This window comes from Ursus arctos, unplaced genomic scaffold (assembly GCF_023065955.2).
Source record: "Ursus arctos isolate Adak ecotype North America unplaced genomic scaffold, UrsArc2.0 scaffold_17, whole genome shotgun sequence".
Classification (NCBI taxonomy): domain Eukaryota; kingdom Metazoa; phylum Chordata; class Mammalia; order Carnivora; family Ursidae; genus Ursus; species Ursus arctos.
Window position 1 is genome coordinate 47,924,520 of NW_026622841.1, and position 23,717 is coordinate 47,948,236.

The 23,717-nt window shown below is 34.6% G+C and overlaps 1 protein-coding gene across 5 annotated transcripts in view; it reads left to right on the top strand.

Annotated features, from left to right (window-relative positions):
- The window catches only part of ROCK1 (Rho associated coiled-coil containing protein kinase 1), a 140,444-nt gene extending 119,306 nt beyond the window's left edge, over positions 1–21,138 (top strand). For 3 of the 5 annotated variants that reach the window (XM_026496062.4, XM_026496063.4, XM_057313213.1), the window contains 10 exons: positions 36–129; positions 575–663; positions 4,251–4,439; positions 5,547–5,706; positions 12,189–12,259; positions 12,468–12,556; positions 16,792–16,870; positions 17,029–17,290; positions 17,983–18,190; positions 19,608–21,138. In XM_026496062.4, coding sequence (XP_026351847.1) covers positions 36–129; positions 575–663; positions 4,251–4,439; positions 5,547–5,706; positions 12,189–12,259; positions 12,468–12,556; positions 16,792–16,870; positions 17,029–17,290; positions 17,983–18,190; positions 19,608–19,614 — 1,248 coding nt within the window. In that variant the 3' untranslated portion in view covers positions 19,615–21,138. The remainder of the gene's footprint in view (positions 1–35; positions 130–574; positions 664–4,250; positions 4,440–5,546; positions 5,707–12,188; positions 12,260–12,467; positions 12,557–16,791; positions 16,871–17,028; positions 17,291–17,982; positions 18,191–19,607) is intronic. The other 2 variants (XM_026496064.4, XM_048218443.2) reach the window with 1 other exon arrangement.
- The last annotated feature ends 2,579 nt before the right edge of the window (positions 21,139–23,717 follow it).

The window sequence follows — 23,717 nt, forward strand, 5'->3', positions numbered from 1 at the left end:
AGTGAATGTAACTTAAATCTTTGTGTTTTGTTAAGCTTGAAGAAGCAAACAGCATGTTAACCAAAGATATTGAATTATTAAGAAAAGAAAATGAAGAGCTAACTGATAAAATGAGGAGGGCAGAGGAAGGTACGTAAGTTTTTTTGTTTCTCTTTTTTTTTTAAATGTTTAATCAAGTTCAGAGGTAAATCTTGAGCTATTTATATTGTGTGTTAGTTTTTGAAATATTTGTTTTCATATGTTAAATAACTTCTGTAGCCTTAAGGAATTATCTTAGTAGAACTTAAATGTTCTCATCCCCAAAAATGGTAAATATGTGAGGTGATGGATGTGTTAATTAACTCGATGGGAGAATCCTTTCGTGATGTATACATATATAAAATCATCATGTTGTACAACTTAAGTATCTTACAATATTTATTTATTTGGCTCAGTAAAGCCAAACAAAAAAGAATTATCTTAATTAAGTTACTAAAAGTTATGTAGTGTATAATAATTTGGATAATTAAGAACATTGTTAATTTGGAACATAATTTAATGTCATATAATAACACTTTATGTAATTTATTAACAGAATATAAATTGAAGAAGGAGGAGGAGATTAGTAATCTTAAGGCTGCCTTTGAAAAGAATATCAATACAGAAAGAACCCTTAAAACACAGGTATATATACTCTTTCAGCCTTTTCCATATGTTTGTATTTGAATATCATATATTCAGAAGTTAATATTTGTTTTTTGTGTACTTTTTCTTAAAACTTAGGTTATAATGTTCAAACTTTTCATTGGAACAAATAATGTAATATTCTTTCTTCATTAAATTAGAAGACTTTTTCAGGAAATTGGATTTCAGTTGAGTTAAGAAAGAACATGTGAGAGAGAGAGAGAGAGAGAGAGAGAGATGGAATAGTACTCAGCCATAAAAAAGGAATGAAATCTTACCATTGGCAACCATAGGGATAGAACTGTAGTGTATTATGCTAAGCGAAATAAGTCAGAGAAAGACAAATACCATTAGATTTCGCTGATATGTGGAATTTAAGGAAAAAAACAGATGAGCATAGGGGAAAGAAAAAAAAAGAGAGAAAGGGACACAAACCGTAAGAGAGATTCTTAACTATAGAGAAAATACTTAGGGTTGATAGAAAGGAGGTGGGGGGTGGGCTAAATGGGTGACAGGCATTGCGGAGGACACTTGTGATGAGCACACTTGTGATGAGTCCAGGTGTTATGTGTAAGTGATGAGTCACTAAATTCTACTCCTGAAACTAATGTTATACTATATGTTAACTAACTAGAATTTAAATAAAATCTTGAAATTGAAAAAAAAAGGAAAAAGTAGCTTGTCCAATCATTGACTAGTAAGAACATATTTTAGATTGTACAGAAGACCTATAGTTGACAGTAGGAAAATTTAATGAAGGGAAAACACTTACTAAAGCCAAAAGAGAAGAACTGGGAACAAATAAGAAACTATAGGGGTGGCTGTATGATTTGCTCTGTATTTAATGATGCAGCTAGATCAGATTTTTACACTAAAACTCCATGTCTTATCGTTTTACTAAGTTATCCCGTAGTTTAAATTCTTCATAAGGTATTGTGTACCTCAGTTGATTTTCATGGTAAAATAACTATTTTTTACCTTTTTTTTTTTTTTTTTAAGATTTTATTTATTTATTTGCCAGAGAGAGAGCACGTGCTGCACCAGCAGGGGGAGCAGCAGGCAGAGGGATAAACAGGCTCCCATGAGCAAGGGGCCCGATGCAGGACTCGATCCCAGAAGGCAGACACTTAACAGACTGAGCCACCCAGGCATCCCAATATTTTTTACTTTTTTATTACACTATTATAATAGCTTCTTACCACTTATCTACTCTCCCTCTCAGCAATTTTTCATGTTGCAGCCAGATTAATCTTTAAAAAATTCACTTAATATCTGTTGAAAACCTTCAATGGAAGTTCTACTTACCTTTATATAGAGAGACCATGAAGATAAAGATTGACGTTTATTACACAAAAATTCAAGTCTCTGGAGCCCAAAACAACATAAGTTGAAAGGAAAAAACTAAGTAGAATATTATAGCAAATATAGATAAATATAAAGAGTATCTACAAATTTAAAAAAGGCAATTTAATATGAAGGGAAAAAGTAAGGGGCATTTGAGAGAAAAGGAAACAGTAAAGAATTTTAAAAAGCTCAACTATAACAATAAACCAAGAAATAGAAATTAAAGTAATAACAAGGTCTCTTTTTGACAAATGGGCACATTTAAATGAGATATGATACTAGTATTTGGCAAGAACATGGGGAAAGTTTGTATAGTTTTTGAGGGAGTAAACTATGATAATTAACAGACTAACACATTTTTAATGTGCATATTCTTTGACCTAGTAACTGCACATTTAGGAATTTATCCCATATAAAAAACTCTAAAAATGCTCAAAAGAAATATATACAAATGTAATTACTGCAACAATATTATTTTTAATGATGAAAAGTAAAATTAACCCAGCCACCCATCAGCATAGTATTGACAAATCATAATATTGACAAATCAAATGACAAAGGAGCCATTAAAAATAAATAGGGGCACCTGGGTGGCTCAGTAGGTTAAGTGTCTGCCTTCGTCTCAGGTCATGATCCCCGACTCCTGGGATCAAGTACCACATCAGGTTCCCTGCTCAGTGGGGAGCCTGCTTCTCCTTCTCCCTCTGCAGCTCCCCCTGCTTCTCTCTCTCTCTCTGTCAAATAAATTTTTTTAATAAAGTAAATGAAATAGATATATATACATAATGACATGGGGAAATAATATTTCCCATTGCATATGATACAGTATCAAATCTAAAAAGCAAGTCACAGCACAGAATGTACAGCATGATTCCATTTTTAAATTTAAGTATATTTGTAATCAGCTTATATACATAGGGAAAAGTTGAGAAGGGTATACACCCAGCAGATTGAAAGAAGAGACTTTGGTAGAGGGCTTTTCACTTCCTTCATAATATATTTCTGAATTTGATTTTTCTTGTAATAAATGTTAGATTTAATATTAGAAGAAAACGAATATGTATTACAAGTTCAGTGAAGTTAAGTTTTTACTGCATTAAAAAACTTATGGGCTTCTCATCCTAGGTAGGACCAAATCTACATGGAAATGATAGTGGCTCAGGCTTTTTTCTATTTTAATGGAAAAATCTTTGGGTTTTGTTTTTTGTTTTTTTAACATCATTGCAGAAAATACCATGACTTATGTTTTAGTTTATGTAGCTTAATGTCACATGCTTTTAACACTTCTGTCTCATTTTGAATATATTCTTTGCTCTGGCAAAAGGGGTTGGCCTCAACTAACATTTACGTTCCCTCTCACATTTAAAAGGACCTCAGTATTGCCTAGTCTGGTACTCTGTTTGCTTACTTTCCTACTTGTCTAAAGGAAAAAAATTATCTTGGGTCTTATTGCCTGTGTATTGTTTCATCTGATTGTAATGCCATTTTGGCTCTCCTTGACTACTCTATTTAATACTGTTTCTTCTTTGCTTATCCAAATCCTGTTTGTCTTTTTAAGAAATATATGTGGACACATATGCTGGTACATCAGGAAGCCATCCCTGACCTCCCAAGTCTCAGTTAGGTACTTCTCCCATAGCATTCTTGCTTGCCTCTTTTCTTTTTTCTCAACACTCTGTACTATAATGCTTGCTTGTCTGGCTCCTCCACCAGACTAGGATGCCTTTGGGGCATAACTGTATACTCTATTTTTTTTTTAAAAGATATATTTATTTGAGAGAGAGAGCACAAGTAGGAGGGGCAGAGGGAGAAAGAATCCCAAGCAGACTCCACACTGAACGCAGAGCCTGATCCTGGGCTCTATCCCACGATCCTGAGATCACAACCTGAGCCAAAACCAAGAGTCAGAGGCCCAACCACCTGTGCCACCCAGGCGCCCCGTATATTCTGTTTTTCTATCTAGTCCCAATCAAAGTGCCTACATACAGTATAACAAGTGCTGAATAATTGTTGAATGATAAATGGATTTTTGCAAGCCTATTTGGTTCTTATATTTGAACGAGATAAAACAATAATAGTCACTCATGCTACCGGTTATCATGTCCCAACCTTCATTAGGTTCTTATTCTCATACACAGAGTCCTGCTTCCTGATTTTGAAGGAAAAAAATATATTTTAGTGGAGATTTAAATTAGATGGCTATGATATAAATCTTTATTAATAATATTTTAATATTTTAATAGGCTGTTAACAAGTTGGCAGAAATAATGAATCGGAAAGATTTTAAAATTGATAGAAAGAAAGCTAATACACAGGATTTGAGAAAGAAAGAAAAGGAAAATCGAAAGCTGCAACTGGAACTCAACCAAGAAAGAGAGAAATTCAACCAGATGGTAGTGAAACATCAGAAGGAACTGAATGACATGCAAGCGGTAAGGTTGTGTGTGTGTGTGTGTGTGTGTGTGTGTGTGTGTGTGTGTGTAGGATTATTTTCTTAATTTGTCATTGCTATTTATACCTATTATCTATTGATCTTATCTAGATTTTTTTGTGTAAAAATGCATGTTCAGGTTTGTAGTCTCCACAATTTGATCATTATTACTCTGATATGAACCGTGACCTTGAAAAACTAGAAAGCTAGTCTGTTGCCTGTTAACCATGATAATTTGAGTAATTTTTACCCATTAGCATTTGCTTAATTAGAGATGCTGCATTGAGAGAAACAACCAAGGGTTTGCCTCTTTGGCTTTACACTGAAATGGAGTTACGACTAGGATAGTATTAACTATAGTTGAGATAGAGGATTTGAAGCATTATAGTTTTTTTTTTGTTTTCTCTAATCAGGACTCACTTTTCAGAAATCAAAATATCAAACTACTTTCTTGATATTTCCTGCCTCATTAATAGCACAAAATTGAGAACATGGTCTCTGGACTTAGACTGACTTGGATACAAGCACTGACTATCATTTATGGTTTTACCTTCCCGGGAAGCTTTCTGTATCTTTTAAACTGTTCTCATTTGGAGCCATAGAAGCATTTCCTATTGTTTTAACAGGTGTTTGATGTTCGTTTTTTGATGCTTTATATTTATTTATTTATTTTGAGAGAGGGAGGGGGGCACAGCAGAGGAAGAGGAGAAAGAGAATCTTAAGCAGGCTCCACGCCCGGCACAGAGCCTGATGCAGGGCTCGATCTCACGACCCTAAGATCATGTCCTGAGCCAAAATCAAGAGTTGAATGCTTAACCAACTGAGCTACCTGGGCGCCCCAGCTGCTTTGTATTGAAAAAAATAAAAACAAAAAATTTGTTTATAGCAAGGAGAAAAGGAGGTTACCCAAGCAACGCATTACTGTGGAAGAGCATTTTTACAATTGTATCAGAATCTAGTAGTGAGCATTCATGAAGTTTACAGTAATTTTTTAGTAAGAGCAATTTTAAATTCTGTATCATTTATAGTTCCATTAATTCTTAATTTCTTAATGTTGGAAATTTGATATTGATTTTTTTTGTATTATCTTGGTACTTTTCAAAAATAGCAATTGGTAGAAGAATGTACACATAAGAATGAGCTTCAGATGCAATTGGCTAGCAAAGAGAGTGATATTGAGCAATTGCGTGCTAAACTTTTGGACCTTTCGGATTCTACAAGTGTTGCTAGTTTTCCTAGTGCTGATGAAACTGATGGAAACCTTCCAGGTAAGAATATTTCTATTCATTCAGGTTTGCTTAAATGCCATGGAAACTTATGTTTCTTTCATTTAGCTTTCTACCCTTTGTCATTTTTTTCCATGGATCCCTCTTAAGAAATTTGTTTCTGACAACCAAAGTCTGATTATGTTTGCATTTTATAGAATAAAAGCAGTCAAAAGAAATCTTAGGCTATTAAAATAAATCTGAGAGGCTCTACCAGAATAGAAATCTGAAGAACTTTATGACCCTATGAACGCCTAACTCCATGGTGAAAGTTGAAGCTGCTGCTTATACCTTTCACTATTTAAAGAAAATTATATGTTTTCATGAGTAGCAGCTCTTTAATGTTTATTTTTTGTTTTTGTATTTTTTTGTGCAAAAACTAAGAACTGTGCCTAATGATCAGAACCACAGCAGCCTATATAGAGAACTTTCTAATGTATTATGATAAACTTTGGTCAGACTTTAAGTTTCAAATTTAGAGAAATAGATAAAAAGGATTGAGAGAGATGCAGTGAGGGGGCAGAGTCAATTAAAGGCAAAAGTGAGTATGTAGGATTTCGGACTTTTTTTCTGTCTTTTTTTTTTTTCCAGTAGAGAATAAATTAAAAAATAAATACCATTCTTGGGTTTATTGTAGTGTAAGTTATAGTACATTTATATTTTTTTAACAGACGTAAGCAGTACACATAAGTTCAATTTAGGAATGAATAAGGTATAAATACTTATGCACACACACAATTGACATACTAAATATCCTTTGTTCAAGGTTTTGAAAGTTTTGTTCACATGGTCATAAACTTGCAAATCGATTTTAATTTGTGTATTTCCTGAATAATGTGTTAGATTTAACTCTTGTATACCATGTAACCTCTGCCTTCCTTCTTTTGTGTCTTTGCTAGCCCCAAATCAGATATCTGAGAAGGGCAAGGAGTGAAATTTCTTATTACAATGGTCAAGGAGTTCCTTCTGTTTTCCCATTATTGGTTTTCTGAAACCTCCCGCCTCTTGAGAATTTTGTAGGTGCATGTCTTTTATCAGAGGATCACTTTGGATTTAACAAGAACCTCTTGCTTCAGCTGTTGTTCGAAAATCTTTCAAAAGTTAGATTTAATCATCAGAGTATAACTTTTAGGGGTGTTTGGCTACATTCGTCAGATTGTTGAACTGAATTGTAGCTTAGAGTCCCTCTTCATTAACCCCAAGCTATTTCTTGAGTTATTTAGTAAAGGAATTCTTAGTCTATTTAAATATCCTGACCAGGTTTTTTGTCTTTATTCCACCCATTTCCCTTTAACTTTGACTATAATGTCTTACTATGTGTGCCTTGGTTTTCTTTGTATTAAGTTAAACATTTCAGAGACTTTATTGGTGAATATTATTTAGAAAAAATTGAATGGAATGATGAGTTTGGGGCACATCTACAGAGGAGGCAGGTGATTAGTTTTGTCTGCCGTCCTGGCTTATTCAAGAAAGCTAAACTCAGAGGATGATCAGATGGTTTGATTGGCAGACTTAAGTTAGGGATCCATTTAGATTTCAGAATCCTGACCTAAAAACTCCACTTAGGAATCAGTCAGCAAAGAAGCTGTAAAATGTTGCTACTGGCTCCATTCAGAGTTGTATTACTTAAAATAGCTGTGTATTTTCAGAGATTTTGTTGTTAGGGTTTTCAAAGTTCAGACCAAATGAAGGAAAAAATAATACTGGTGGCCATTCTTCATTGCTGTAAAAGGAGACCAGTCAGGTATCCCTTTCTCTTATTACCGTGCTCTTTCTTAGTCTTGAAACTTTACATACAAAGATCTCTATAGTGCTAATTTTCATACTGTATGTAGAAAGTAATGGATAATCTTTATCAGTGTTTTTTTTTTTAACCCCTTTTTGCGTCAGATGTTTTGCTGGTAAATTGAAAATCTGTTCTAAATCTACCATTTACTAGATACTTAAAAATGGGCATGGGCAAATAAAGTTAAGGTTTTGCAGTCATATCTAGGAAGAACTGTTAAAGAATTATGATAGTCACTCTTAATTTAAGAGAGTTACATATGATTCAAGTATCTAAAATTTTTGAAGATAATGATTAATGATCAATTTTACTTAGTTTAGAAAATTAGTTAATTAAACAACAGGCTGAAAAGAGAGAACTTTGAATGGAATACATTTATTCAACAGTTAAAATAAAGGCCTTTTGAAATATGGATCATATTTTTATCCCAATTAGATGGGATAAAATTTTTTTGTTTTGTTTTGTTTTAAGATTTATTTATTTACTTTAGAGAGAGCGTGAGTGCACATGCAGGTGGAGAGCAGGGGGAAGGGCAGAGAGAGAGGGAGACTGAGGTGAGGCTCAGTCCCAGGACCCTGAGATCATAACCTGAGCTGAAACCAAGATTTGGATGCTTAACCAGCTAAGTCACCCAGGTGTCTTGACATGGTTTTTTTGTTTGTTTTCTTTTTTTTTCCCCGAGAAGTTGGATGGATCAGGGCACTTGGGTGGCTCAGTCGGTTAAGCATCTGCCTTCTGCTCAGGTCATGATCCCAGAGTCCTGGGATCAAGCCCTATGGCGGGCTCTCTGCTCAGAAGGGAGCCTGCTTCTCCCTCTCCCTCAGCCTGCTACTCCCCCTACTTGTGCTCTTTCTCTCTCTCTGTCAAATAAATAAATAAAATCTTAAAAAAAAAAAAGTTGGGTGGATGAACTGATAATATGACTTATGGATTTCATCATTCAATATAAAGATTCTCATGTAATTATCATGTCTATCTAGAACTAAGCCTCTATAACCTTCTTAGTGGTCATCTTGTCCTTAACTAGATGAAATCTCTAAGTTCCCCAGTTCTAAGAAAACTTAGAAAAAGATGATCTGTCGTACAGTACTTTGAAGTTCTTAAAATCACTCTTAGTCTCCTAATTCTTTTATATCTTCATCCCCCTTTTGGTTCTGTTGCAAGTTGTGTCTTAGCACACTATAAATATAAAGGTTACACTTGGGTTAAGATTTGCCTGTTGCCTCGATGACAAAAAGACTAACATGATAACTGCCTCTCCTCCCTTGTTCTTTTGAACCATTGACCTGATAATCTGAAAGAATGTAAAAGTAGATGAAGCACTAGGAAAAATACTTGATATCAACATTCTATCAATATTCATTATATCTTATGGATTATCTGCATCATTCTCTTTCCATCTAGCTTTATCTCAGTCTCTGTAATTTAAACCTGTAAATAGTGGATTTCTTAGTGTGTTTCCAAGTATTTGAGTATATGAGAGCTTCTGACTTGCCCAAATCTAATCAATGGTTTGGAGATACTGCATCTGAATTCTTGAGCATTGATTAATTTCATTTTTTATATCATTTCTGAATATAATTAAAATATTCTGGGATGGTTCCTTAGCTGTGTTTCTTAAGCAGTATGTGTTTATCCAGGTAAACTTTGGTAGCCTTCAGCAGTTAGCTTTGATGTTTAAACTGGCTGTATTGGATATTGATTTATATATAGTTAGCCTCTTCGTCTCTTATTAGGTAAAGGAATCAATTGTTGATATTGCAGTAATCCATATCTAAAATTTTTTGGTACATTAAAATTGCTCTACAAACATAAAACCTGGAGCCAAGTTGCTTTGTACTTTGTACTTCTATAGCATATTATTGATGATAGTCTAGAGTTAAAAGTCATCAACATTTATTTACCGGGAGAAGCTGATTCCTATGTTTGTGATGTAGAAGATGGAATTTAAAACATTATACTTTCAGATTGCCATATAGGTCAAAAGTGTCATTGTTTTAAAGGAGGTTCATATATATACATATATATGTATATATATGTATATATGTATATATATGTATATATATAATGTATTAACTTGTATCTAAGACAGGAGAAAGTAAAGGAAATAGAGGAGAAGCTGTATGTATTTTTTAATTTATCCCAAGCTTAGTCCATCTGTTTCTCTGAAGGGAATTTACCAGGAAAAACTAAAATTCTCTCCTGTAACACCAGTGTTTTAAATTGGCAAAAACCTTCACATATCCTGAGCACCTTTTTTCGAGTTCCAAATTTCTTCATTTAATTTAAATGAGAGCAAATATATAATTGGGCTTATTTGATTCATAAAATGCCTTTGACATACAAAATTTTTGTAGGAACACTGAAATGACAAAGTCATAACCTACAACAATCGATTGAAAATATATTAAAACATCGACAGGTTAATCCAAACTTAGAGCCATAAAGCATAAATAATTTTGGCATTTATTCTCATAGAGAAATAACTGGGGGTTGGGGTATTTTGGCATACACAATTTTATATAAATGTCAAGATTTCAGTGACTTTCACATCCTTTTTGTGAGGAATTGCTTGTATTAAATAGACTTGGGAGGAGTAAGAGCTGCAATTTGGGGCACACTTAAGGGAAATTTTCCTAGGGATAACTTGTTGCTTTTATAAGATGGAATATTTGTGAGTGATTAGCAACCGTCTGCATGTTATTTCATATGAAACTGCCCTTCAGTTTTTAAATTATAACCATTATTTACAGAGGATGACTTTAACTGGCTAATTCAGGGGGGAAAAAAAGAATTGTAAAATAACAAATATTTTTCAAGTACCTACCTACTCTTGTGTGTCAGATGTCTTAGGGTGTATAAAAATAGTGTTACAATATGGTCCCTGATCTTACAAAACTTATCCAGGAACTACCTAAGGAGACAAAATAATTATTGCTGAACTAAGTAACAGCAACTAAGAGAAAAGTTGGGAGAAGAGGAGGATCATTTTGAGCTCAGGCTTCTCGTTATTTTATCCACCTTAACAACTACAATTTAGATGAAGGGGAATAACAAAAGCGCAAAGGACATTAGGTGCATGGAAGAAGTTGGAACAAGAATATTCCGTTGACTCAGAGCGTGATCCCAGCATTCTGGGATCGAGCCGCACATCAGGCTCCTCCGCTGGGAGTCTGCTTCTTCCTCTCCTACTCCCCCTGGTTGTGTTCCCTTTCTTGCTGGCTGTCTCTCTCTCTGTCAAATAAATAAATAAAATCTTAAAAAAAAAAAAAAAAAGAATATTACTTCCGATTCAATTAACAGCAAAGCTTTTTAGTTAAAGGACAGAGTAGCATTGTGTTCTAGGAACACAAGCTCAGAAAATTAGCCTGCCAGGGTAAACGCTACAGTTTTGACAGTTACTGATAGAGTATACCCTTGAGCAAGTCATTTTACTTTCTAAGCCTTAGGATCTTCATTTGTAAATGGAGAATGAAAGTAGAAGCTATCCTATCCTGTATTCATAGGAATATAATATCGTATATTCATGGGATAATGTGTAGATTAAATGCAAGATGTTACCTGGAAAGCACATGTTGAGCCATAAATGTTCAGTAAATGTTACATATTGTTGTTATAATTACTCTACGATGTTTTACAGCAGTTTAAGTTATGTGGAGAAGGGCATTATATATTCCCGTTAGGGTCATGATTTGAGCATTATATTTGAAAATTGGCTACTTTTCTATTTTATTGTGTCTTAGATATAATAAGATAGATAAAATACTTAAATGCTCTTATTTCTAACCTGATATAATCGTTTCTGACAGAGTCCCCTTTTCCTCCAGTTATTTCTAATAAACATTAATTATAAACATTAATTATTTTTAAACAGTAATATTTATTTTTAAATGCCTTGATTGAATTTGTCAGGGAATTTCTGGTATGCACAAACTGGTTAAAATATTAGCAGCTGACAAACTCAATTCTATGTTCTTTTGCTGTTTATTAAATTCTGGTATAACATACTTAAAAGACTTTATTTATATCTCTTTCGTTTGGTAAGAATTGCATTTGAACTTAACTCTAGAATTAAGTACCCCCCAACCAGATTTGGACAGTTTTATTGAAATTATTGTCGGTGTTTTACCAAAAAGTTTATCAGAATATTGTGCTGAGAAAACAAATAAAATGCTTGTCTCTTATTCTTTATATCTAGTTGATTCTGCCTGCATTCCTTATTTATTTATCTTCTATTCTTATCTTCTGTGAGTAATAGGACACTTCTCTGTACTTTTGCTTGCTCTTTCTTGTGTAAATCATCGCTCTGATTTGTTCCACTTGCTGCATATTTTTTTTTTTTTGCTAAGTATTTTTATGAGTGTCAAATGATATTTAAAGTCTTCTGTATCATATCCCATTTAAGCTGCAATCCATTCCAGTCTTGCCTGGCTCTTAAGGGTATTGTTTTACTTCATACTTTTATAATTGAGTACTAAATGTTGATTTTATGGGAAAAGTGGCTTGGGATTTTTTTCTGCAATATTTGTATGGCCATTAAAGTTGATTTGTGTGATTGAAGCATGGAAGAGCAAATTGTAGCACTTATTCATTTAGCTGTGTTCAAATGCCTGTTGCTGCATGCTATCAGACAACCTGTAACAGCTTTTCCCTCTTGTTACAACTTAAGACTGAAGACTGTGTATTCTTTTTCTCCTAGAGTCAAGAATTGAAGGTTGGCTTTCAATACCAAATAGAGGAAATATCAAACGATATGGCTGGAAGAAACAGGTATTATATGCCTCATTTTTTTCTAATTGATATTCTGTTATATATTTTACTTTTAAAGCATAGAACTTGTATTTTAACTGCTCTCTTATTAGCATTGATCTCAGATTAATCCAATACACTTTAGACATAAATGTCAAGTACTGTGCTTATCATTTTAAACCAAGTTAATATTGCTTATATATATCTTCCCCTTTTTTTCTCATTTCAGTATGTTGTGGTAAGCAGCAAAAAAATTTTGTTCTATAATGATGAACAAGATAAGGAACAATCCAATCCATCCATGGTATTGGACATAGAGTAAGTTGCCTTTGGTTGAATTTTAAATCAGTTAAATGTTAACTTATGATAATTATTTTTAGACTTACAATTTAGGTTGGTTTTAATTTTATTTATTTGAGAGAAAGAGAGCACCAGCAGGGGGAGGGCGGAGGGAGAAGCAGACTCCCCGCTGAGCAGGGAGCCCTATGCACGTGCGCCATCCCAGGACCCTAAGATCATGACCTGAGGTGAAGGCAGATGCTTAATCGAGTGAGCCACCAGGCACCCCTAGACTGAGAATTTAGTTTATATTTTGTTATTTAAATGATGTTACCTACTTTTCTTAACAAACTTTAAAACTTTATATTAAATCTTTAGCAAAATGTGAGAGGGAAAATTTTGCATAGCTGATTCATGTATTCTAAAGACAAATTTTTTATTTCAAATGTTTATTGGTTTTAGGTTCTGAGGGCATCTTCAAAAGTACTGTATATAATTATGTAGTCATTCTTAAGGAAATGTATCTTTTGTTTTTAATAGAGGCCTTAATAAGCTTAGGGTTTTTCCTTTGTATTCATTCTAAAACCATTTCTTAAGCACTGCTGCCTATATCATCATGGGTGCTATAGATTGTACAAAGATGGGTAAGACCGTTCCATAACACACTAGTAGTAGAAAAGGTGAAACATGCAACAAGATATAAATTCAAAGTGAATGTGGTGGGTGCTATTCATGAAAAATATAAACTTACAATGAAGTATTGCCATTCCTTTGGAATTAAACATTTGTGAAGTCAGTTATAGCTAGAATATAAAAAGAATTAAGCAACTACCGAAGAGTACTGAAATTTTATTTCCCAATTTTTTTCAAGTATAATTAACTTAGTACAGTGTTATATTCGTTTCAGGTGTACAATGTAGTGAGTCAGCAATTCCATACATCATTCAGTGCTCGTCACAATAAGTGTAATCCTAATTCTCTTCACCTATTGCCCCCAACCCTCCACGCACCTCCCCTCTGGTAACCATCAGTTTGTTCTCTTATATTTAAGAGTCTGTTTTTTTGTTTGTCTCTTTTTTTCTTTGTTCATTTGTTTTGTTTTTTTAAATTCCACATATGAGTGAAATCATATGGTATTTGCCTTTCTCTGACTGACTTATTTCATTTAGTACTATACTCTCTAGCTCCACTTATGTTGTTGCAAATGGCAAGATTTCTTTTTTCTTTTTTTTTTTTTTCTTTTTTTTTGTGACTGAATAATCTATTCAACCTATGGTTGTACACTTGTGTTGCTTCCGTATCTTGGCTATTATAAATAATGCTGAGATAAATATAGGGGTGCATATTTTCCTTTGAATTAGTATTTTTATATTCTTTGGGTAAAAACCCAGTAATGGAATTACTGGATCATATGGCTATTCTATTTTTAATATTTTGGAAAGCCTTCATACTCTTTTCCACAGCGGCTCTACCAGCTTGCATTCCCACCAGCAGTGTATGAGGGTTCCTTTTCTCCACATCCTTGCCAATACTTGTTATTTCTTATATTTTTTATTCTAGCCATTCTGACAGGTATAAGATGATATCTTGTTTCAATTTGCATTTCCCGGATGATTACTGATATTGAGGATCTTCTCGTGTGTCTTTTGGCCATCTGTATGTCTTCTTTGGAAAAATGTCTATTCGTGTCCTCTGCCCATTTTTTAAAAAATTTTATTTATTTATTTGAGAGAGAAAGCAAGTGAGAGAGAGTGTGTGAGCAAGCACAAGCAGGGGGAGGGGCAGAGGAAGACAGAGAGAAGCAGACTGCCTGCTAAGCAGGGAGCCCAATGTGGGGCTCGATCCCAAGACCCCAGGATCATGACCTGAGCCGAAGGCAGATGCTTAACCAACTGAGCCACCCAAGTGTCCCTCCTCTGCCCATTTTTAATTGGATTTTTTTGGGGGGAGTGCTGTTGAATTGTGTAATTTCTGTATATATTTTTGATATTAACCCCTTATTGCATATATCATTTGCAAATATCTTCTCCCATTCAGTAGGTTGTCTTTTTGTCTTGTTTATGGTTTGTTTGTTTGTTTGTTTTTTGCTGTCTAAAAAGCTTTTTTGGTAGTGTAGTCCCAATAGTTTAATTTTGCTTTACTTTCTCTTGCCAAAGAGACCTATCTAGAGAAATGTTTCCATGGCTTATGTCAAGGAGATTACTACCTATGTTTTCTTCTAGGAGTTTTATGGTTTCAGGTCGCATTAGGTCTTTAATCCATTTTGAGTTTATTTTTGTGCGTGGTGAAGGAAAGTGGTTCGGTTTCATTCTTTTGCATGTAGCTGTCCAGTTTTCCCAGCACCATTTGTTGAAGAGACTTTTTCCTGTTTTGCTTTCTTGCCTCCTTTGTTGTAGATTAATTGATCATAAAAGTATGGGTTTATTTCTGGGCTCTATGCTCTTCTATTGATCTGTGTGTCTGTTTTTGTGCCAGTACCATAGTTTTGGTTTCCTAATGTTTTAAAGAAGCAGTAGTTGTGAAAATTTAAATGATCAACTTCAGTGGAATAATACATAAACACTAATATTAAAGGCATCATCTTTCAACTTTCAAAAGTTCAATACTTTCAGGGGCGCCTGGGTGGCACAGCGGTTAAGCGTCTGCCTTCGGCTCAGGGCATGATCCCGGCGTTCTGGGATCGAGCCCCACATCAGGCTCCTCTGCTATGAGCCTGCTTCTTCCTCTCCCACTCCGCCTGCTTGTGTTCCCTCTCTCGCTGGCTGTCTCTATCTCTGTTGAATAAATAAATAAAATCTTTAAAAAAAAAAAAAGTTCAATACTTTCAGATTGATGAAAGTTGGTTGTTTTACCTTTGTATTGAGTATAATTTTTATGTAATAAAATGCATACATCTTAAGTGTTGTGTTCACTGACTTTTGGCAGTTGTAAACACCTATATGTAATTATTACCCATGACAAGATGAAGAATATTTCCATCACCCTAAAAGCCCACTTATACCCCTTCTCAGGGGGGAAAAAGATGATCTGAATTTAATTACTGAGTTTTGCCTATTCTAGAGCTTCATATAAATTTATATGTGCCTATTCAGTTTCTTTATGGTATCTTTTAATGGAAGCCAGTTTATCAATTTTTTAAAAGAATTATAGCCTTTTGTAGTCTCAGAAATTTTGCCTGCCCAAAGGTTGTAAAGTTATTCTGTGTTTTCTTTTAGGAGCTTTATAGTTCTAGGCTTTACATTTAAGTTATGATTAATCTAAAAACTTAACTTTTGTGTTTGGTAAGAGGTTGCAGTTGAGGTTAGTTTTGAATGTGTAGGTGTGTGTTTTTCCAAATATCTGGTTGTTCCAGTACTATTCATTTTTATATATTGATCTTGAATCCTCTAATCTTGCTGTTTACTTACTAGTTTTATTGGGTTTTTTGGTAGATTCCATAGGACTTTTCTACAAATAGAATCATGTACTTCTTTCCAATCTGTATGCCTTTATCACATACATGGATTCATGTGATCATGACCAAATACAGAATAGTTCCATCACAGGGACCCGTCTTGCTACCCTTTTGTGGCCATAACAAGTGCCCTTTCTCCATCCCTCTCTGATCCCTGGCTACCTGTTCTCTGTTCTCTATCTCTGTAATTTTGTCATTTCAAGTATGTTATATAAATGGAATCAAGTAGTATGTGACCTTTGAGATTGGCTCTTTTCACTCAACATAATTCTCTTGAGATTCATCCAAGTTGTTTGTTTCTTTTTATTGTTGAGTAGTATTCCCTGGTATGACTATCCCACAGTTTGTTTAACCAGTCATTTGGGTTGTTTTCAGCATTTGGCTGTTATAAATCAAGCTGCTATGAACATTCATGTACAAGTTTTTGTATAAATATAAATTTTCATTTCTCTGTAATAAAGGCCCAGGAGTGCAATTGCTGGGTCATATGTTAAGCATATGTTTGTTTAGTTTTGTAAGAAACTGCCATCCTGTTTTTCAGAGTGGCTCTGCAGTTTTTACATTTCTGCCACAATTGTATGAGTGATGCAGTTTCTGTGCATCTTCATCAGCATTTGGTGTTATTACTATTTTTAGTTTTTAAATTTGATAGGTGTGTAGTGATACTGTGATTTTAATTTGCATTTCTCTGATGAGTAATGATGTCGAACATCTTGTCATGTTCTTATTTGCTATCTGTATGTCTTCTTTAATGAAATGTTTGTCTTTTACTGTAGATGAGTTTTTATAATAGCTTGTATCATACTTATTTTCATTTTAGTAAACTGTTTCACGTTCGACCAGTAACTCAAGGAGATGTTTACAGAGCTGAAACTGAAGAAATTCCTAAAATATTCCAGGTAAAAGCCATAAATTCTAATTTTGGAAGATCTTTTACTTAAGTACTAAGTGCATTTTATGCAGTAAATACAAACACACCAGTGCTTTTTATACATTTGAAACTTGTATGTACAAATTAAGACTTTAAAAAATCTTCATTTTACCATTCCTAATGTAGATACTATATGCAAATGAAGGCGAATGTAGAAAAGATGTAGAGATGGAACCAGTACAACAAGCTGAAAAGACTAATTTTCAAAACCACAAAGGCCATGAGTTCATTCCTACACTCTACCACTTTCCTGCCAACTGTGAGGCCTGTGCCAAACCTCTCTGGCATGTTTTTAAGCCACCTCCTGCCCTAGAATGTCGAAGATGCCATGTTAAGTGCCACAGAGATCACTTAGATAAGAAAGAGGACTTAATTTCTCCATGTAAAGGTAAGGCATAAAAATAATTTTTTTCAATTTATTAAAAAATTAGAAAATTAAGTCCCATTTAAATAACTTCTTCAAGTGTAGCGTTTTCTACACCAATTTGAAAAGAGGCTGTAAGAAGTAATATTTTGACATGGTGGAGCAACATGCAGCTGTCATTTCACAGTTACAGATTTTGCTTTGAACATAATGTTTTTAAAGAGAATTACGCCCTTATAAAAAACATACCTCTAAGAAATTACTCTAAATTGGAGAGAAGGGCTATCAGTGAGTTCCACTGTATTATTCCTCCGTGAGTTTTTACTTTGTGCTTGTTTTCTTTTTGTCTGGTTTTCACTGCCTAGACCAACATGCTGGGTCATAGACAAAATGTGCGCTAGGTTAGCAGAGGTAGCCTGACGGAAAGAATACAGGCAATAGCTATTTTAAGATAAGAAACTTATCCTCTAAGAATACATTAATTTCTTTCACTTCTGCATTTTTTGTGTTTCTGTTTTTACTTTATTTTTCTTAATAGTTTGTGACTAATTTTTTCTTTTTAAATGTTCAGCCTTAATTATAAGGAGAAAGAGATATTGTCCGAGCTTAATTAAGCATAATAAATCTTTCAAAATTTTAAGAACTTATAAAATTGTGCTTTAATAGAGCCATTTTAGGTATTGTATGACTTTGTGTCTTTCTTTTTTTTAACATAGTAAGTTATGATGTAACATCAGCAAGAGATATGCTGCTGTTAGCGTGTTCTCAGGATGAACAAAAAAAGTGGGTAACACATTTGGTAAAGAAGATCCCTAAGAATCCACCTTCTGGTTTTGTTCGTGCATCCCCTCGAACGCTTTCTACAAGATCTGCTGCAAATCAGTCTTTCCGAAAAGTGGTCAAAAATACATCTGGAAAAACTAGGTAAAGATTGCAGTGTTAACCTCTTTGACAGCATGAAAGTGATTCGTTAATATATGTTGAAATCTAAAATCTAATTATTTTCCCTATAGAAGGCATCATGTGTAGCTAAATATTTATAAAATATGACTTAAAATGACTTTGTAAATTAGTTCGATTCCTGTTTAAAGTTAATAATATTTATAAGTGTCATATTTAGTTCCAGGTCCATGTCAGATTTTACTGTCATTGGTTGGTATACATGACACATACTTAGCCCTTAATGTTTTAAACACCTTGTGGTTTGCCACCCTTTTTAAATGTAAATAGATTCATATAAAACTTTGCTCTTCTTTTCTTTAAATTCACCTATGTTGGCATAGACGTTTTTTTAATCAAAATTATTTGGTATCAGTCATGATGGTGTTGCAAATAAACTTCCCAGTTAAGTATCCCCCTCTTTTTTTTTTTAACTGGATTTGAATTTTTCAAAAATATTTATATGTTGTAATAAACAATTACAGAACATAATTAAACCCTTTCCTGAAGAGAAGTTATGATAGATACCTCATGAAGTTCTCATTGTATACACGAATAAATGAGGCCCAGAGGAATTAAGCCGCTTCAACAAGATCACACATCAAGCTAGTGGCGTAGTCAGGGTTGAAACCTATTTTTATCCATTCTAAAGCCTAAGTTTTTTCTCCCGTACCAAATACCAACTTTCCTAGAGTTTAATCCCTATATTAAGAGGAATGTTTTAATCTAGAAGCTGGGACCTAACGTTGTTTGCCGCTCTGTTAATGTCACTCAAGTCTTCCACGCAGACTTAAAACCATTTTTAATTCATCCCATTTCTTTACTCCCTATTATCAATAACAGAGTCTAATTCTTTGAAATGCCTAACAGGCATTACACCTTCTGTACTCTTCAGCCGCCTTGCTACGCCAGTGTGCTATCGCCTCTCTCCTGTATAGGGTAAAGCTGTATCCGAAATTATTTAAAGTTGAATTATAGCTTTGTAAAAAACAAAAGCAAACCAAAAAAGAACACCATGTGTTTGAAATAGAGTAGAAGTAAGAAGAAAATAATGCTAAATATATTTTTCTTTTTCCTATTTTCCAAATTTTGTGTATTTGTTAATCACATATAAAGATAATGTATGGGCACCTGGGTGGCTCAGTTGGTTAAGCGACTGCCTTCGGCTCAGGTCATGGATCAAGTCCCGCATTGGCAACCCGTTCAGTGGGGAGTCTGCTTCTCCCTCTGACCCTCTCTCCTCTCGTGCTGTCTCTCTCTCTCTCTCAAATAAATAAAATCTTAAAAAATAATAATAATATATATGTACATTTCCCTGCAATTTTGTTTCTTGTATTTTTAAACTGAGTATATTTCTTTAATTACAATTTTTTTTCTTTTTCTGCCCCCCTTCTGTCCCCAGCAGTTAACCATGTGACCTAACGCCTTGTGGAATCATGTGGAATGCTACCTGATAAACCAGGCTTCTTTAACCATGCAGAGCAGACAGGCTGTTCCTTTGACACAAATATCACAGGCTTCAGGGTTAAGATTGCTATTTTTCTGTCCTTGCTTTGGCACAAAAGCACATTGAGGGTTTTTTTGTTTTTTTTGTCTTTAATTGCGGGTTTGCCTACAGGTAGATTAGATTAATTATTACTATGTAATGCAAGTACAATTGGGGAAAGCTTAGGTAGATATATTTTTTTAAAAAGGTGCTGCCTTTTTGAATTTCTAAGAAAACGCCTGTCAATCATGATAGAACACAGTTTTCCTCATATGAGTGAGAGGAAGGGACTTTCACTTTCAAGTGGAATGGCCATCACTATGAAGATCAGCTCATGGAAGGAGTAAAGAAAATATCTCAAAATGAGACAACTGAAATTCTTTTAAATGACTTCAGTCTTTGTACTCTTGCAAGACTATACAAAACTATTTTAAGAAAGCAGTGACATCACTTGACTTCAGTGCCCTCACTGTAGAATTTAAAAGCCTCACTTTTGATTGCCCGCGGCGGACTTATGGAGAATAAATATTTTACATTATGCTTTACAAAATACTGTATGTGTTTCAGCACGTTTATAGATTGGGGAATGGGAGAAGGCAAAAAAATAAATAAAAATTTACATTTAATCTATGCATTTTTGCCAAGCCATATTGAGTTATTTTACTACTAGAGACGTTAGGAACTAACTGTACAGAAGAACCAAGTTTTAAAAGCATTTTGTGGGGTACATCATTTCTGTAATTGTGTAATGTATTTCTTTATGGTTTTAAGTGATAAAGACATTAAGTTAACAAACATGTAAGAAATGTATGCACTGTTTGAAATGTAAATTATTCTTAGAACACTTTCAATGGGAGTTGCATTGCCCTTTTAGTGCCTTAATTTGAAAGAATTATTTTACTGCCATGACTAAATATAGATATTTTCAAAAAATTATGTGTCAGTGGGTTTTTCATTGATAATTGGTTTAATTTAAAATATTTAGTTTTGTTGGACCTTCACCAATTGAGTACAATCTTTGCATTAAACTACCTGCTACAATAACGAATGACTTTATAAAATTCTGCAAAATATGTAGGTTACATCAATATAAAAGAAAATTACGGCAATACATCTGTGATGTTTTCCAGTTAACATAGGAATTACCAGATAAATACTGTTAAACTCTTGTCCAGTAACAAGAGTTGATTCATATGGGCAGTATGATTTATTGTTTATTTTTTTAACCAAATACCTCCTCAGTAATTTATAATGGCTTTGCAGTAATGTGTATCAAATAAGAAGCACTGGAAAACTGATCCGTCTCTAGGATGATATGCATGTTTCAAGTGGTATTGAAAGCCGCACTGATGGATATGTAATAATAAACATATCTGTTATTAATATGCTAATGACTCTGTGCTCATTTAATGAGAAATAAAAGTAATTTATGGATGGATACCTTTAATAATGACTGGTGTTTTCTCGTGGCTGAAATGAATAGAAACCATGTTATAAATTAGTCCCTGACTGTATACAAATGTTTGTTAAATAGATTAAAGTGAATTTTTAAAAGAAAATCTGGTTTGGGCTCTAAAACTAGTGACTACAGTTGAAAAGTTGACTAATGTCTGTTGGGAAACAGTTCTCTGTGGGTCTCTTGCATTTCTCTATGTCTTGTGAGCAGTGGCTCTGACAGCCTTAGTTCTAGACTATCTTTACTGAAGAGATTTCTATAGTCAGCAGCCTTGGACAATATCATGTCTCCCTCAAGAGAAAGGCAGGTCCGTTTACTGTCCAGTATAATGAAAGATAATATCTCCCTCTAGAGCTGAAGTTGGAAGATTTGCTTGTGCTCCTTATAAAAATTTCAGATACCCTAAACTTCGGGTTCCTCAGCTGAAATGCAAACCCACTGCGTGCTACCCCCCCCCCCCGCCCCCGGGCCACTCTGCATCTGCATCTCCTTGGGGGGCAAAGAGAACTGACGGGGTGTGAAGCTCATGCTGCTTGCTATATTGTTAGTATACAGTTGTTTGGCTCCGTACAAGGTCCAGTAAAGTGCAGAGAACAGAGTTAATTCTAATTAGTTTAAGAAGGAGAGGACTTTAAAAAAAAAAAAATTGACCTGAGTATGAAACTCTTAAGAACTGACAGAGATTTGAGGAATGACTCTAAATGCCACATTGTAGAACCAGGTCAGCCAAGAAATCTGCTTCTCTTCTAAGTTTAGAAAACCACGTAGGGGCATCTGGGTGGCTCAGTCGGTGAAGTGTCTACCTTCAGCTCAAGTCATGATCCCGGGGTCCTGGGATCGAGCCCCACATTGAGTTCCCTGCCCAGTGGGGAGCCTGCTTCTCCCTCTCCCTCTGCCTGTTGCTCCCCCTGCTTGTGTGCTCTCACACTCTCTCTCTGTCAAATAAATAAAATCTTCAAAAAAAAAAATAGAAAAAAATAGAAAATAGAAAAAAATAGAGTACCAACATGGCAAGGACCAGGAGGCTGCCAGGATCAGGAAGGCACACTACTGTTGGTTCGCTACAGTATTTTGCTCTGCCCTGCTACAATCCACACCAGGTTAGATGCTTTCAGCCATTCCTCTTGTTGCTTACGAACCTTGTGTCTGAACACTGGAATCTCTCTCAACACTGCCCCAGAAAAATCATTTTCGTCATCTCACTTATGTCTTCTGTGGGTACCTCTGCTTGTCCAAAACTAAATCACATCCAGAACTCTAGCTGCAAGGAAATCTGGGAAATGCACTTTTACTTTTCTGTCCACTTTAGGAAGACACACTAAGAGGTTCAGCATCAAGCGTGCCCATTCACCACACCTACAAGCTTGAGCGGAGGCCAGGGTCTCTGGGCTAGAAGAAAACCGCCACTGTCCTTATTCACCAGCTGAAAACTGTGGGTCTCTTTGTCATTATTTGAAGTTTCAGCTTAAAATAACCTGTCTAACTTCATTTAAAATTTTAAAAAAATCTAAACGTGGCAAACTCTGCCCAATAAAATACCTGCTCGTTTCCGTATCATTAGATTAGATATTCCATAATAACGGGCGCCTGGGTGGCTGTCGGTTAAGTGTCTGCCTTTGGCTCAGGTCATGATCAAGCCTCATGTCTTGCTCCCTTCCACGGGGAGCCTGCTTCTCCCTCTGGTCCTCCACACCTGCTTGTGTGCTCTCTCTCTGCTCTCTATCTCAAATCTTTAAAAAAAAATCTATAATAACCAAATTTAGTAATCACATAAGTCAATGTGTTGGTTCTTACTGAGTTGGTAATTTGAGCTTTTAGTTTTTAATTTTCAATTTGTAACACTTCCACAATTCTTCCTGTTGAGAAAGAAGGCACAACTAGCAGCTATTTGGATAAATAAAGACAATGTCTTTTTAAAAATTAGTTGATTGTGAATGGCATCATATACTATCTACTACACTTGCTTTATAACTCTGTGGTATTTAATGAACAAAAATTCTTAGTGAAGTCTAGTTTATTGATCTTTTCCTTTATAGTTAGTGCTTTTTGTGTTAAGAAACCTCGACCTATTCCCCAGGTGTATAGAAGATAATTATCCCACATCAGCTTCTTGAAGCCTGGTGTTTTAACTTTCACATTTAATTCTGTCATCCAAGTGGAATTGATTTTTGTACGTGAAGTAAGGATCAAGGGTTTTGTTTTTTGCCTTTTCCTCCAGATATGGCTATCCTATTGATGCTACAGTACTTATTGACAACTATCCTTCCCTGTATCATAAACAAGGTGACAAATCTATTTATCCTTGCACATATCACATTGTTTTAATTATTGTAGCTTTGTAAAAAAGATATCTAGAGTGTAGGTCCTCCAACTTTATATTTCTTCCTGATTGATTTGGTTATTCTTGGCCCTTTGCATTACCATATAAGTTTTAAAAACATGTTAATTTCCACAAAAAAATAAAAATAAAATACCCTGCCAGGATTTTAGTGGGGACTGCATTCAACCTGTCCATCAATTTGGGGAGAATTAATATCTTTACAATTTTATCTTTCAATCTGTAAACATAG